This window comes from Conger conger, chromosome 2, assembly GCF_963514075.1.
Source record: "Conger conger chromosome 2, fConCon1.1, whole genome shotgun sequence".
Classification (NCBI taxonomy): Eukaryota; Metazoa; Chordata; class Actinopteri; order Anguilliformes; family Congridae; genus Conger; species Conger conger.
Genome location: NC_083761.1, coordinates 64,554,449 through 64,570,991, shown reverse-complemented (window position 1 = coordinate 64,570,991; position 16,543 = coordinate 64,554,449). Strand labels below are relative to the sequence as shown.

Below are 16,543 nucleotides of genomic sequence, written 5' to 3'. Positions count from 1 at the left end.
GTTAAGGGCTTGCCATCTGAAAATTAGGCTCGACCAGGCCTTGCTCTAAAACCAATGTTCAATAGGCTGCATGGCATTGAGCAAGTTAGTGACTGTTATTCTAGTGAATGGTTCATATGGAAGGTGTTAGAATGTCAATCACCCATAAGTACCTTAATCCATGAATATAGCACAGCAAGTAAACATGACCATGTCTGTACTAAAGCTTGTAGTGTGATGTAATTGAGTGATAGTGTGTGGTGGCGGATCAGCTATTTTGTTTGTTATGTTTGTTGTTTAATGAGGGACCACACAACTTACGTTATTACGTTGGACAATATCAACATTTTTCACTGTCAGTAGCCCATTGTTGCAGCAATATGAGAAGGAGGATTTAATCGGTCACACACAAACATGCGCACACTTGAGTGTCATTCCACGGCGATAACATCATGTGTTCAGAGACCTATGGGGATTGTGGTTACCCGGGATATGGTTTCCAGAGTCGTTGTGGAATTTTGACTTCTAACCTCCCAGGTGTTGGAAGTCTACTGCAGCTGTCTCTTGTAACTCACTTTTCTTTATGCATGCCAACCATATGGCACTTAGAATCAAGGCAAGCCCTGGTGAATGCTGTTTCCAATTTCCCAGAATGTAAAGCCATGTCCAATCTTGGATCTATGGTAATTAATTCACAAGACTACAGTACCAATTACCCACTGCCATGTAATAGATTTCATGTAATTAATTAGTACCGCTGTAGGTGATGTCATTGCTGCATTCATTGAAAACCTCAAACTATAAATTTAATCTTCTATATAATATATACTATGGTATGTATTACTCTGCTCTTGTCACATATTTTTGACTTGGTGCCTCTTACATGCATTACATTATTACAAGATAGTATTACCGGGCAAGGGACTCGGAGTCTGAATTAGATTTTTATTTTGCGAATGGCTGTAACTGCATACGTAAGGGTGGAAGTAATGTGCTTTGGTAATGTCCACAGGGGACAGGTGTGGACATTTGAAACATTATCAGACCCTTAGGGCAGTCCAGAGCAGGCACGAGAGTGTCTACTCTTCAGCACTATACAGTTTCTGGACAGGCATCCTGTCAGGATGTGTGACAGCTCCTGAAGTTTTGGGAAGGTGATCCGTGCTGTAAGTGAAGGCATCTCTCAGCCGCTGTGATGTCAGTGCCTGAGAACCCTGCTGTGTTTTCACCTTCAGGCCTCTTGGAAGAAGGTGGGCATTCTGGGTAAATTCCACACCCAGTGGGCTGGGTTCATGGCTGGAAAGGTGAGGTCATGGGAAGAGGAAGCCTGACGCTACCATAGATGCCTCACAGGTCACATGACTGAGGAGGGGAATGCCCTCTGTTTGTGGTGATTATGTTACTGACGCTGTATTTAGATTTTTTCTGAAATTTCCTTTTAATGCTGCAGTGTCTCATTGTCCTGGTCTGCAATTCTAATGGTTTGCCTCTTTCATGTCTCTGTTTTTAAAGTTATTACCACAGAAAGAGGTACACAATGATATATTTCTCCACAAAAAAGGATTTGAATTGAATTACTCAGTGTTTCTATTTTTTTTTTTCTTCCAGAAAATAAAATAGAGTGGTTATGTAAGAATGTGCAGCCTTTGTGGGGCTCCTGAATGTAATTCAGGGCTGTGTGTGTGTGTGTGTGTGTGTGTGTGTGTGTGTGCACGTGTGTGTATGTACAGTGTGTGTGTGAGCTGGAGCTCTGGGGTGTAATTAGTGCGGGTTGCTGTGATGAGCTTAACGGACCCCTTGCTGAACACTTCCCAGAGGGCTTCAGCAGAGCTTCAGTTTTGGGCATGGTGTTGGGCTTGCCCCGGGACAGCTGAAGCATGCACTCTGTGAAGGCTTCGCTCAAAGGATAGTACCCCCAAGCCAGAGCTTTGAAGTCACAGTGATGACCTGTCAGCCGTAGTCACCAGTGACGTCTTGGTTTTTCAAATCAGGCAGACTGCTATCCTTGGCAACAATTACACAATGGAAGATCCTCATGGTTGCAGTCAGATTTGTCAGCAGTGCGCTTGAAATGATTATGATAAGAAGGGGAACAGAATGTCTGACTGACAGGCCTACGCAGATGATGGGCAGATTGAGATATTGGGGAGAGGGGGGCCGGTTCCCTTGGAGATACTGCTTATTATGTATGCTTTCATGCATGCAACTGAGTCAACATGATGTATGAAATTAATATCCACAATGTACTCCTCATTTTCCATATAAAGCCCTACTACATGTCCTTCTTCCCATCAGTTGCTGAGTTAGTATCTGTGTGAGGCAGCATCATCGAGCCACAGAGAATGATTCTCTAAGGGTGACACGCTGACGCAGTCATTTTACCAGTAAGGGCTATCTCAGTTTGTTTGATTCTCCTGTTTTGTCATTCACAGGAATCGACTACAAGACAACCACCATCCTGCTCGATGGACGGAGGGTCAAACTACAACTCTGGTAAATTTGGAGAATTGGCATTATTTAATGGCTGTTTCTTTGGCAAGAATTGCTGTTGCATTTAACCATTAGTTCTAGAGTTGTAAATGCAAAAAACAGATGGCTTCGGAAAGTATTAAGACCCTTTTGCTTTTTGCACTTTATTGTGTTATAGATTTATTTATTTATTTTTTTCAATAACATAATGCCAACGTGAAAATATTTTTTTAATCAAAAACTGATTTCATTTATATAAGTAATCAACCCCTTAATTCAATACTTTGTAGAAGCCCCTTTGGCAGCAATTACAGCTTCGAGTCTTCTTGGGTAAGTTACAAGCTGTGCACACCTGGATTTGGGCAGTTTATCCTGTTATTCTTGGCAGATCCTGGCAGATCCTGGGCAGATCTTGGAGTTAAAATTTTATCTCGTCAGACAGGTAAATCGTTTTCGAGCTTCTCTTTTTACTCGAGTGGCTTCCGTCTAGCCACTCTACCATAAAGGCCTGATTGATGGAGCGTTGCTGAGATGGTCGTCCTTCCGGCAGGTTCTCCCATCTCTGCAGAGGACTTCTGAAGCTCTGTTAGAGTGACCGTTGGGTTCTTGGTCACCTCCTACTCAGTTTGGCAGGGCACCCAACTCCAGGAGTTCTGGCGGTTCCTAACTTCTTCCATCATTTAGGCCACTGTGCTCCTGGGAACACTCAAAGCTTTATAAATTGTTTTATACCCTTGCCCTGATCTATGCCTCACCACGTGCCTCACCACAATTTTAGGTCAACAGAGAGTTCCTTGGATTTCATGGCTTGGTTTTTGTCCTGACATGCAGGGTGAATTGTGGGACCTTATATACACTGGCGTGTCTTTCTAAACGATGTCCAATCAATTCAGTTTGCCACAGGTGGACTCAAAATCATTCTAATTTTATCACATCTCAAGAATAATTAAAGCAAACAGGATGCATCTGACCACAATTTGTGCCACAGCAAAGGGTCTAAAGGGATTTCAGTTTTAGATTTTCAATACATTTGCAAACATTTCATTATGGTTTATGTGTAGATTGATGGGCAAAAAATGGCAATTTCATCAATTTAAAATAACATTTACCTCACAGTGAAGTGTGCAAAAAGTGAAGGGGTCTGAATACTTTCTGAAGCAACTGTATATGACAACTTTGCAAGGAGTAAAAAGAATCAACAGAAAGGTTTAGAAACTGAATAAATACCAGGATCCCTTGGGATCTCGCTCACAGGATGAATCTGGGAGTGTGGTATACTGTACAATACTGTATAAGGGGTTATTTTCCTGAGCATTAAGAAACTGCTGACAGGTGATTTGTGTATTCTTTTCATTTGTCATATGAGAAAAGGGAAAACTGTCTAGCTGTTGACTTACAGTTTGCAGGTCTAGGTAACAGTGGAATGGCCTGCTTGGTGACACTTGGAGTATTTATTCCCCTCCTGAAATATGTTTTTAATTTTGATCTCATTATTGAGAGAATGGCGTATTGTGGCACGACTGTGGCACGAGAGCCATTGAGATGAGGGGTGGGGGTTGTGTTTGAATCTGCTCCGAGGGACAGAATCACATGAAAATACATCCAGCAGAAAGAAAATGCAAAGCATGTGCATTCTGTTTCTTAGTATATAATTACAGATCTGCTCGACCAAAAGCATTCTGGCTGTAGAATGCAGTTGGCACTATTCATTTCCTTTTGTCATTCATTTTACGTTGGCTTCATCCAGCTATTCATTTTACTTTACATGTCTTACTTCATCCAGTTATTTGTTTAATAAAGTTTAGACTTTTAGTTAAGTGGATATTGAATTATTCATTTGCAAATGCCTATGATGTCCAGAGGGATGCAGTGCCTTAGCGAATGTTTTTTTTCCCCATATCCATTTCTCCCAACAACAGACTAACATCGCTGAACACAGTTGTGTAAATGATTTAACACATTAGTACAGCAGGGAACAAAAACAGCCAAAACAGAATCTTGCAGAATCTTGCTCCTCTCTCTCATGGAATATAAGACCTTTCTATGATGCCCAGATCAGGCAAAGAAGATCTTTCTCTGCAGTGTAGAGAAATTAGGGCTTGCTGCTAATGATGTAGCTCTCACGATAAAACATCTTTGATGGATGGAACAGGAGAGAAAGCTGCGAGGATGAATCATTCTAACATCTCTAATGGGGGATGCTAGCTTTTAATTAGCCTGTCTACTGCCTGTCGACTTTCATGGAAAACACTGGAAAAGGGTTCAATGAGAAAAAGGCTTATCAATTTGTTTGAACTGCAAAGGACCAAAAATGGGCCGTTTGGGTCACCTTTGCCCATAAAGTGCACATAAATTACAGGTCCATTTTTACCTGGGCCATATCAAGTGTTATTCACAATGCTTAGATTAACCTCTATCAGGTTTCAACAAATGTTGTATGGATTGAATATGGAAGTATTGATTATAAGTATTGAATATGGTAATTATATTGGTTTTATTCACAATATAATTAGAAATAAATAAAGCTGTTTATGTTAACCAATTCTATATGTTTTCTGACAGGATCTGTCAGTATTAGTGGATGAGCATTAACAGTATATTTGCCTTTATTTTACTTTAACTGCAGAATCTCTGAACAGTGCAATAATAATAAGCTTAATTATTTAACTTGCATTATTAGCTTCATTGACGTTGCCTGTTAAAAACAGCATTTTAAAAATGTCACTGCCCACCTGGAGAGACCTGCAGATTTGTTGCTCTAATATGGCAAATTACATAAATCTATGCAATACTAAACATGATAGAGCATGAATTAGCAATACATCTTTTGTAGTCCACAGCACATACAAGATGGCTAATACAGATGGAAGAATGAATTTAAGTGCAGATGTGTGGGACTATCAAGAACATACCTTACAACTAAAATATGATAACACCTAGATGATAGCCTAGTCCTAGACAAAATTAAATTATGAATGGAGATTCTCCGTGCTAAGCATAATTGAGTCCTAACATATTTCTAATAATATCTTAATAATAATCAGAATCAGAATCATAATCATCATCATCCTTTTCCAGTATGTTTGCATTGCATTTTTTTATGTCATGACTCCGTAGCTTAAAATAATTAATTAGGTGCTGGTTCCATGGACGCAGGTTACGCTTAGTCATAATGGCATTGGGATGCAAAACAGCTGCTGAATTATGTTTATAGAATTAGCAAAAAAATCTATAATTGGCTACTCCAATACTTCCTGTGCCTCTAATGACCAGTTAATGACTTTGTTGTCGAAAGAGAATGTAAAATGAATTCTCACCTATCATTATATAATTAATCTAATTATACCAGGATGCAACTTGTGAATGGGGTGCATTTGTGTTGAACTCACATTCTAGTAGTCAGGAGGTTGTTTTCAGTGTCGGTTCTGAAGAAAAATAAACACCTGAAGTGATTGCAAGCACCTCATGTTTTTATTTTCTAGGTTAATCCTCATAATATTTGCTTCTCAATGAAACCTCTAGTATTCCATTTATAATGGGATTGTTTTTGCTGAAGACTGACTCCAAGTATGAGGCTTAGCTTTCTTGGACCCAAACGATATACACTACTTAATGTATTTGAAATGGCAACTGCATAGTATTCATATGAAGTCATATTATATACTTGTGTGCACCGCAAACCATACATTATGGCAAAAAACAATTTGCTCATTCTAAGTCCTCTCTTGTATTAATGTTGTGAACATTTTTAAAGAGCCTTAGAAGTCTAAACCAACAGATTTTCCAGTTCCAAATCAACACAAAAATTAAGAGTATGCAATGAGCTCATGTAATTTATATTCTGTTGTAGTGAAGCACATTTTCTGTGAAAGGTTTGTTAATGCTGACTGCCGATTTAAACCAGACACTGCTTAATTGTTGAGATTTGGAATAAAGGCTGAAGTAGCTGTTGCTGTTGTCTTTAATGAAATTGAGACTGTCCAGATATACAAGTGGTTGCTAACCAACCCTGTTATACTAACTCGCACATTTACACATCCCAATTTCTGATGTTCAATGCAAATACACTTTATTAGGTTTAGCACTTTATTAGGTATTTTTTAGACTTATTTTTTAGACTTAAGATTTGATCTGCTGCTGTAGCCTATCCACTCAGAGGTTTGATGCATTTTGTGTTCAGAAATGCTCTTCTGCATACCACTGTTGTAATATGTGGTTATTTGCGTTACTGTCACCTTCCTGTCAGCTTTGACCAATCTGGCCATTCTTGTCTGTCCTCTCTTATTAACAACATGTTTTTGCCTTCTGAACTGCTGCTCACTGGATGTTTTTTGTTTTTCGCACCATTCACTGCAAAGTCTAGAGACTGCTGTGCATGAAAGTCACAGGATATCAGAATATCTGAGATACCCTATCAACAAAGTCACTTAGATCACATTTCTTCCCCATTCTGATATTTGGTCTGAACAACAGACAACAGACCACATCTGCATGCTTGCAATGTTTCACTGAGTGTACATTGTTGTAAATATTCTTGAATGTATAAATTAAGGGTTTGTGTCCACTAATATATTTGACTCAATGGCTGAGCCAAAGAAAAGTGTGTGGAAAGCAGTCTATACCTGAAGGTATCAATATGCATTTTATGTGCATAATGGCTACTCAGCCCTTGTACTGTTCTGTTACAGGGACACGTCTGGTCAAGGCAGATTCTGCACCATATTCCGGTCTTACTCCAGAGGAGCACAGGTATGGTGTGTTGTGTGTGTGTGTGCTAATCTTGATTCATTGTTTCACAACATACTTCACCTCTGAGATTTACCTTATAGAACCGGTGGAGTCAGTGTTTTTAATCATTAAAATTGTTGTTCCCTATAAAGCATTGTTATTCAATGTTATCATTTGTTATTCAGGTGAGTGTTGTTGCCTAACCCAGTAGAGAGAGGCTATAATTGTCCCCAGGGACCTAATTAAAAAGGTGGGTTTTCAGTTGCGTCTGAGGTCATTTGTGTGGAATTGCTCACATTGAAATTCCTGGGGGTGTCATATCTTTACTGACAGTACAGCAAAAGGCACCACCCTTTTGCTGTACACAATTGGTGTTTCCTGTGGAAAATGTATTATGTAGCAAAACAGGGCCATGTGTTGGTGTTGCGGCTCTAAGAGCAGAGATAATCAAAACAATGGATGTACAGATAAGAATAATAAATACGCTTATGCTTACTTTTGGCCATGTTGCACTTTGAGCAGCTTAGTGACCCTAAAGAAGAGTGGTGACCTGTGTTTTGTGTTAAAATCAGGTTCAACAGAGAAACTTAATATTTCATCCCTTATTTAACTATATTCTATATACTGTATATGCTGGAATCCTTCAGCAGTTTGGGAGGTTACGGAGTTCATGTCCTGAAAAACTCTTGGTAGCTCTGCAGTCCACCAGCTGAGCTGTGCCACCTTTTTTTAACTGATGCACAGTCAACAAAGGGAGTGTCATAGCTGGAATTTGAGGCTCATCAGTGCTTTAGCTGGACATCCTAGCTAGAAAAGCACCCAGACAGCACCTTGATTGATGTGCCATACAGCATTTTATCTCAACTCCAGTCCTTGAGGCCACTTGCCAGAAGGTTTTTGTTGTAACCGGGAACTCACATCTGATTTAATGACAATCAAACCACAAAAAATGCCCTTGATTAGTTAAATCAGTTGTGTGACTTCTTGGTTACACTCTCATATTAGATACTTTTCCAGCCCAATCACCTCTATCATGAATGAATTCAAGCACAGCAGTGATTTAATATATTCAATATTAAAATATACAGTTGGTTGTGTAATAGGACCTATAATCTTATACAGTAGTTGTCCTGGGAAGGCAGGTCTTTGTCAGTTTGTAATTCCCTTGTTGTTATTATGTGTGGCTCAGATATAACACGGTTTACCAGATGGCCAGGTACGTGCACTTGGTCACAAAGTAAATCACGCTGAAGGAGACCAGTCACCTTGAGTTATTTGTTGTTCTGCTGCCATATCAGTCTGTTTGGCCTTACCGGAGCCACCCTGCTTATGGAAGTTTGATCCCAGGATCTGAGGCTGGGCACATGCAGTGGTGGTACAGTACTAAGCTTCTACCCAGGAGGCAACTGGGTCAGATCCAGGGCAATCTGCCTCATGAAGTCAGCTGTATACATGGATGCTATGTAAAACATAAACTAATATAACACCCTGGATGAGAGCTTCTGCTTTGTGTGTACATATTAATAGTCACATTAGCGCGGGAGTATGACATCACCGTGTTTGGAGGTAGATTGTGACCGATCCTCTCGTGCTCAAGACCAAAGCTGCAGATACATGATGCTGCAGTATGGGCCAGACCTGTCTGTGTCTTTCACCATCAGAAACTTCTAATAGCTAAAGCTACTGTAGCTGTGGATGGGGTCTAAGGTGTGACCTGGTAAACCAGTGTAACCAGTGTAAGAGCGCTGCTGCTCCTTATATAAACAGGGTTCAGCCCAGCGTCCTGTGCAAGGGAGGCGAGATGGTCAGAGTGTTTTTGGTGTGTGTTGAGAAGGGGGGGGGGGGAGTAGTGAGAGGGGCCATCAATCAATCTGTGGACAGGTGTGCAGGACAGATGATGGTAGACGTGTGATTGATGGGCTTGTTCCTGGTGGAGGGGTTTAACCAACAGGATCAATGGATACTGTACTTTCACCTGCCAAACCGCCCGAAGCAAGCTCTGCCGTGGAGGCTTAGGGTTACCATGGAAATGACGCCCCCGACCGTGCAAGGGAGCGGGCTGCAGTGGTACACCGTGTCCTCTACCACTAATAACAAGCCCAGCGAAGCCCAGCGCAGCCCAGTGCTACGGCTTGCAGAGGCTGTCTCAGTCAAAGTTCGATTTTATCTAAGAGGGGTTCTGTGTTTTTACTGCCAGGCGGCTACTTTACTTTACATTTTAGGTTTCTAGTAGTTTATTATGGAAATCATTACACATAGGTGTGTGTTGCAGGTCCCCACTGTATTACGGACCAGGCGAAAGTGTTAATGCTGCAGTTGCTTCTCACAGGAGTGAGAACAGTCTCAATCAGAGTCTGTGGTGATGAAAGTGGTGCTAATGGGCTATTCCTGGGGAAAGAGGAGCGTGAACAGTCACAGGGAGAGTGAGATATGGTGGTGAGGACTGAAGCGCTTTTTGAGTGTGTGTATGTGTGTGTGTGTGTGTGTGTAGGGGGGAGGGGGGGTGCATACATTGTGATAAATGTGTTATGTGAGCACTTATACACTTTTGAGTGCACTGTGTAAAATGTCAAGGGGTGCTTTAACAGTTTCCCATCAGTCTTAAACAAACTGGTAACAATGGACCTGGTCAATTTACACTGTCCAACATCAAATTGGAAACAGGCTTGAAGAAGAATCCACAGGTCCACTTATGTTTTAAAACAAGTTTCACTGGTTTTATCTTTTTGTCAGATTTAAGCTCTCCAGAAAAGTCACAGTGCATGCAGCTTTCTGCAGTATACTGTATTGACTTTAACAGTATACAGTACCCACTGGTAGTTGGTGAAGGTATCGTACTGATCACGGATGCAGGCTACAACCTGTATCCATCACTTCACAGGTTTGAGCCTATGCTGTTTCATTTGACAGTTGTCCACAGGAGCAGGTCTCCTTTAATGGGCACTGTAGTTCCCACCAGGGTCATGTTGGGTTTGCATTAATCATGGGCCCTTGGGCCACTGTTCCATAAGCTTCGCCCAACACAGCACCTGGCAGAAACAAGCTACCGGCATTCATCAGGAGGAGATGAGTGCTTCTCCACTACTCTCATTTGCACCAGCAGGGAGTTCACTGCAGAACTGCACACCCTTCCACAGCAGTGCTCCTTGTGCAGGGTCCCATGTAGTGACTCAGCCACAATTATCAATTATTAATTACGGAGACAATCTGGAAAACATTTAGATTTATATAAAGATTTAAACCAGCCACTCTTATTTAGAAAGTGTATGGCGCCGGTTTTGTTAGTAAAATTCCACTCAAGAGTTGGCAAGTCTGTGAGAATTGAACAAAATATTGTTTAGATTATAGACCGTTGTTTGTTGTCATAGTTTAGATATGACATTAAATAGGTTCTTTGTTTTCTCTGACCCAATGCATTTTGTATGGTTGAAATCATTGTCCATAGCAGTAATAATTTTGTTAATTCTCCTTCGTTGAACAGAACATGTTGAACAGATTAGCAGAAATAGGCCGATTAACATTTGAACTGCCTCTTCATTCTGAATTTGTGCATTGGTTAACTGCTGTAGTAAAGTGCTGAGGCCTATGACCCATGAGCCTCTAGGCGACAGATAACGGAAAGAGTTACGTTTCCAGGGCTGGCAGATTCAACAGGAACAATGCAACAATAGACAGATTTTGCCCCTTTGCGTCACACTAGTTGGCCCGTTATCCTCTATAAAATGGATTGGAACATCAATCAGTTGATGTTTTGAGTACAATACACTGTTGTATTCAACGAATTACAGTCCTGACTGAAATAAGCACAAGCTCATTGTTTTGTTGTGCATTTTCTTCTTCATTTTTTGGAAGGCTGAGCCATTCTTGGTGAGCAGATTATAGCTGTGGTCTGCAGTATAATCTGACAACAAAGCTCCACACATACTACATGTTGCCCTCTCTTCAGCAGCTGGGGTGAATCATCATCTGAGGCAGGCTGTTATTGACATTCCAATACAGATATACGGATATACTTCTGTTTTTCAGGTCCCCTGTTTCCATAGTTTCAAACATCATATAGATTTTTATAAAGTTTGTTTAATGAATATTTACATCAATTTACCGAAGCACCTCAGAAGCCAATGGCTTCTGCTGGATTGCTCTGGACTACCAATTGAATTTTCTCTGGTCACATGAGTACAGTTCATAGTTCAGATGTGTGCAGAATTCCAAGAAACAACTTGGCTGAAGAGAGCGCTGTTTTGTACACAGTCATGTGTGTGAGAAAGCTTCCCGAATGAAATCAATTCCAAGTCAGCACGTACACCAGTGAACTGTCTCTTCTCATTATAGCTTACTAAGGATCCTAGGCTTTGGAGAAACACACCATGTTTTATTTCCTGGCAGGGTGTAATCCTGGTATATGACATCACCAACCGTTGGTCCTTTGATGGCATCGACAGATGGATCAAAGAGATTGATGAGGTAAGGTTCTTGTTCACAGTTTAAGACCCACACAGAACTCTGCCCACGGTGCTGTTGTACTGTATATGTTCCTATGAGTTATTACTTATCACAAGCCATCTGTGTTGTTTTTTTACTCATGGTTCAACTTTGTGTTTTTATTATTATTATTATTATTTCTTATTGTGACCTTAGAAATACAAGGTTCTATCTGCATTCTGAGTGGTTTTGAGATATTGAGCTTCCAAGAATCTAAAGTGATTGGTCTCCAAGAAGATACAACCTTTTCCATTTAGCATTTTTTAATACTTTTAAACAGTATTTTGGTGTAAAATGTCACACAAATATTTCATGCCCTCTCAACAGTATATTTATGACGCTAACTTTTTAAATTAAAACCTTGTAATTCTAAGATCTCCATATGAAGCACACCTGAGAAACATAGTTTGTTGGTGATGCAATAGCAATACATAGAAAATACATTTCACATTTCATTACACAAGTCTAATCTATTTATGTCATTCTTATAAATATATGATGAAGAGTTACTAAAATATGTAATACCTACGATACTCTAATGCAATATCATCTTGAGGGAACATAGAAAAGAACATATTTTTTTAAACATACATATACAAGCTAGTGGAACAGTGCAGAGTGTAAATAGTACTGCTGACTGCAGTCAGGGCCACATTTCCCTGCCTATCAGCAGAAAACCTTCATTGCAGTAAGGGACTCTGGGCACATGTGCTGGCCCTTGCCTTGGGGCCACTGAGGCTGACGTGTGCTGGCCCTTGCCATGGGGCCACATAGGCCAAGAGGGCCAAGGGGGGTCGAGCAGACGGTCAGCCTATTGGCAGGTGTAAGACATAAGCTGGAATGCACTGAGCAATGAGATTTTACCTTTTTCCTTTCTGGTGGATGTGTAAGACTTGCTTCCCCAAAAAACGTGCCCATAAATGTTTAGCAGCTGTGCTTTGTCAAATTCCATATGTGTAAATAAGAGTGCAGCAGTCTTCTGTTCAGAAAAAAGAACAAACATATTGAACACTCAGGTCAAATCCAGTTTACCATGAAGAGGATCAAGCAAAAGCAAGTCAAAAGGATTAATTTCAGTACCGTCCTCCCCACCCAAGTCAGACTGCAGTAGTATGCATTTTTTCTTGTTAATTTTACTAGTCCCTTTGATCTATTTGATCAGCTGTAAATTCACATTTTGTTAATACAGTGTAATTTTAAATAAATATTAAATCAATATTAAAATATTAAAATAAAAAGTGTGTGAAAATGCCTCCTTGTGCCGATTGATGGGGGTGAGTCTGTCCCATGTTTGCTGCAGTCAGCTCCTTGCTAGTATGCATAGTCTTCAGTAGCTATACCCAATGAGATTTGAAACTCAGAGGTCACTGGAGTTACACTACATATGCTGAGTTGTGTTTATTTTCACACATTCTGGCTGTGTTTATATCAGGGTTTGACTGATATAACTGTTTATATCAGTGTCACACAGTGGGGACAAACATTTTGTTTTTCCCCATTTTTTGAGTTGAACCACACAAAATTAACTTCAATCTCTAGTTGAACGCAGTATATGTTATATGACACTTGTAGAGGAAGTACTAATCATTTCATCTTTGAATACACTGTAGTTCCTGTCAGTGAGCTTCAAGTTTGATGATGCCTCAAGTTTGATTAGTTTGATGATATAAAAGGCTACGACTGTGTTGTAAATCTTTGTGTAACTTAAAAGAAGCATAGTACATCTGTGTTACTTTCTCTCTGTACGTCATTTATACAGTACTGTGCAAAAGTCTTAGGCACCTGTATGACATTCTGTACAGATAAGATTCTTTCAAAAATAATTCAATGAAAGGTCCTAAATAAACATACTATACATTTGACATTACATTTTAGTCATTTGGCAGAATAGTTAAAAACTGAATCAAATCAATATTTTTTGTGACCACCCTTTGGTGTTAAAACTGCATCACTTCTCTGAGATAGCCCATGCTGTCCTGCAGTTCTATAAGACAATCAGCAGGGAGGTTGTTTCAGGCATGTTGGAGAACATGGCTCAGTTCTTCTGCAGACTTTGGTTGGCCCCTTGCTTCTGATCTTAGACAGCCTTGATCAAGTTTTTATGTAAAAAGTAGTCAATTGCTTACAGTAATATGTTACTTTTTTAAATTAAATGCAAAAATGTCTGTAAATATTTTGGAAAATATCCTAGAATAATACAATAATACTTTTATACAAAAAATAAACATATATAATCTAGGGTGCCTAAGACCTCTGCACAGTACTGTATATTCAGAGACGGTGTTTAATTCTTGGTGCTACATCTACTGGATGCTGTTTTGCAAACACGCTGTTTCTGTGTGTCCTCAGCATGCCCCAGGTGTGCCCAAGATCCTGGTGGGGAATCGACTACACCTGGCCTACAAGCGTCAGGTGAGCACGGAGCAGGCCCAGGTGTACGCAGAGCGCCTGGGCGTCACCTTCTTCGAGGTCAGCCCTCTCTGCAACTTCAACATCACCGAATCCTTCACAGAGCTGGCTCGCATCGTCCTCCTGCGCCATGGCATGGAGCGCCTCTGGAGGCCAAACAAAGGTACTGCACATTTCAGCAGTCTGCCGCTTCATCATTCTGCTCTGCATTAGAAGCTGTACTAAACAGCTGGGCTACCAATGTTTTTTAAAACTAATTGAACTGGGAGTCTCCCGTTCTGTGAATTATGTAACCTTGGAACATAATGCAAAGGGGCGTGATTGTTATTTTACTGGTAGGCCCTCCAGTTAATTAAGTGATAGGCATAGGCTGTATTTAACAGAGTTGCCTCTGGCATGAATGTGCGCTCAGAGAAAATTATGTGAAGGAGTGGTTTGGATTACACAACAGCACACTTTCTCCCAGCAAGTTACATTTGAACCCGAAATAGGCATGGCAAATTCTGAAACATCCACGCAAATTGTGCCCCCTAGTGTTAACTGTTGAAATCTGTTCAAAATGAACACAATTTCTTTTTTTCTTTTTTTTGTACAGTTCCTTGAAAAGCTCAGATTTAATGTGGTATTCCTTACCGTTACTGTAGTAACCATTCATGCTGTATATCTTTTAATAAATAATCTACTCAAATCTCTCCTGGTGAAAATTACATTTTAAAATCTCTGTTAAAAGGGCACCGCCTTGTGTGGTATAATGCATGTTTTCAGTAGGAATATCAAGATTATATCAATGTAATTTCTGCATCAAGTTGCCTTCTCTGGGTCATAAGATGAAAACTGAAAGACTACACGACTAAAGGGTAGCATACAACCACACAGAACATCTTTGCTTACCATAGAGTGCACATCAATGCTTCCTTGTCCCTTGTTGTTATTTGAACAAGTTTTCGGTTTTGAAGTAACATTATTTAATAGGGACTAAAGACATGATCAGATCAGTGTCATGATTTTTCATAATTTAATAAATTGTTGGATTTTAGCATGAAGCATGAAGGTTCAGATATTTGCAATAGTGTAAAAAGTATCTTAATAATTCTGCATGACCTTTCTAACTCTGCCATGCCATGAACCATTTAATGGATTCTTACTCATATTGTATGTTGTATTAGAGTAAGCAGTGATGTTCTAGAGTCAAACGCGATAGATTGTATGCCATACTCCAGAGACATCATTTCATCTAAATGAATGCTTTCCCCCTCCAGTTTTGAGTCTGCAGGACCTGTGCTGTCGCTCCATCGTGTCCTGCACCCCCGTTCACCTGGTGGAAAAGCTCCCCCTCCCCTTCGCCTTAAAGAGCCACCTTAAGTCCTTCTCCATGGCCAACGGACTGAACACCAGGATGATGCAGGGACGCTCCTATTCGGTCACCGCCAACAGCGCCAACAAGAGGAACAGCCTGAAGAAGACCAAACTGATTCGGGCGCCTCAGAGCCCCTCCCAGAGCTGTGCCAGGAACAGCTGCAAGATATCTTAGCTCTGAGAGCAGGCCGTGTTCCTGATGACGTCACTGCGCAGGGCCAGAGCACCATCGCTGAGGGTCGGCTAGCAGGGGCCAGGGAGGCCTGCCCTTTCCTGCTGCCTGGTCCGCTCCAGATTTAGCAGCTTCCCGGCGGATTGACCGCAGTCTGCGTTTGGAGACGGGAGTTGCATAACGCAGGGTTTTTACTTCCGGTCTGAGCCATTGTTGCTGTTTTATGTTCAGTATGAAGCATTTATAATATATAAATATATCATAAATGTGTGACTTTTGGTCAGGGCTCAGAAGGTTGGAAGCCACAGAATGGAATAGGTGTAATATTTTCATCATTCCAGACGATACCAGAGATTCTGTGTTTGATGACTGGACAAGCTAAACCCTGGATTTCAGCAGTTTCTCAGATGGTCTCTTAGATGGTCATCTTTGAAATGAATTACAGAGATTACTGAAGTTATACTGAGATTTAATTGCAATTGATAAAAAAGCAGCTCTTTTAAAATGTATTTGATATGTATAATATTTGATACTGTTGTGTTTTAATGTTTGGTTTGTGTCACAGTTTAATTCTATAAAAGTGTACAGTAATGGGCACTGCAGTCCTTCCAAAAGGAAGATACCAAAGACATTGAGACGGCTTAAGAGGATGTCTGCACAAAAATATGTTTTGCAGTTAAGAACACTATGACTTTCCAATAAACATTGCCACAGGATAAACCGTTTTTGGCTTGTTTCACTGCTCAAACACCCGTGTTGGATGAAATTGAATACTCGTTCTCCAAAGTGAAATACACAATACTTTAATCAAGAGAGATATTGCATTGGTGTGCAAAATAATAAAATACTATCAACGGCCATATATTTTACATATATGAATGCCTACTAATTTGGGAGGTGAATCAGCTACTTGAATATTCATCAATATTGCCTTTTTAATATTAATAT

The 16,543-nt window shown here is 40.4% G+C and overlaps 1 protein-coding gene across 1 annotated transcript in view; it reads left to right on the top strand.

Moving 5' to 3' along the window:
* Nucleotides 1–16,315, top strand: part of rab40b (RAB40B, member RAS oncogene family) — a 35,273-nt gene extending 18,958 nt beyond the window's left edge. The window contains exons 3-7 of the mRNA XM_061231222.1: nucleotides 2,412–2,472; nucleotides 7,137–7,197; nucleotides 11,563–11,640; nucleotides 14,008–14,230; nucleotides 15,327–16,315. Coding sequence (XP_061087206.1) covers nucleotides 2,412–2,472; nucleotides 7,137–7,197; nucleotides 11,563–11,640; nucleotides 14,008–14,230; nucleotides 15,327–15,598 — 695 coding nt within the window. The 3' untranslated portion in view covers nucleotides 15,599–16,315. The remainder of the gene's footprint in view (nucleotides 1–2,411; nucleotides 2,473–7,136; nucleotides 7,198–11,562; nucleotides 11,641–14,007; nucleotides 14,231–15,326) is intronic.
* Nucleotides 16,316–16,543: the final 228 nt, after the last annotated feature.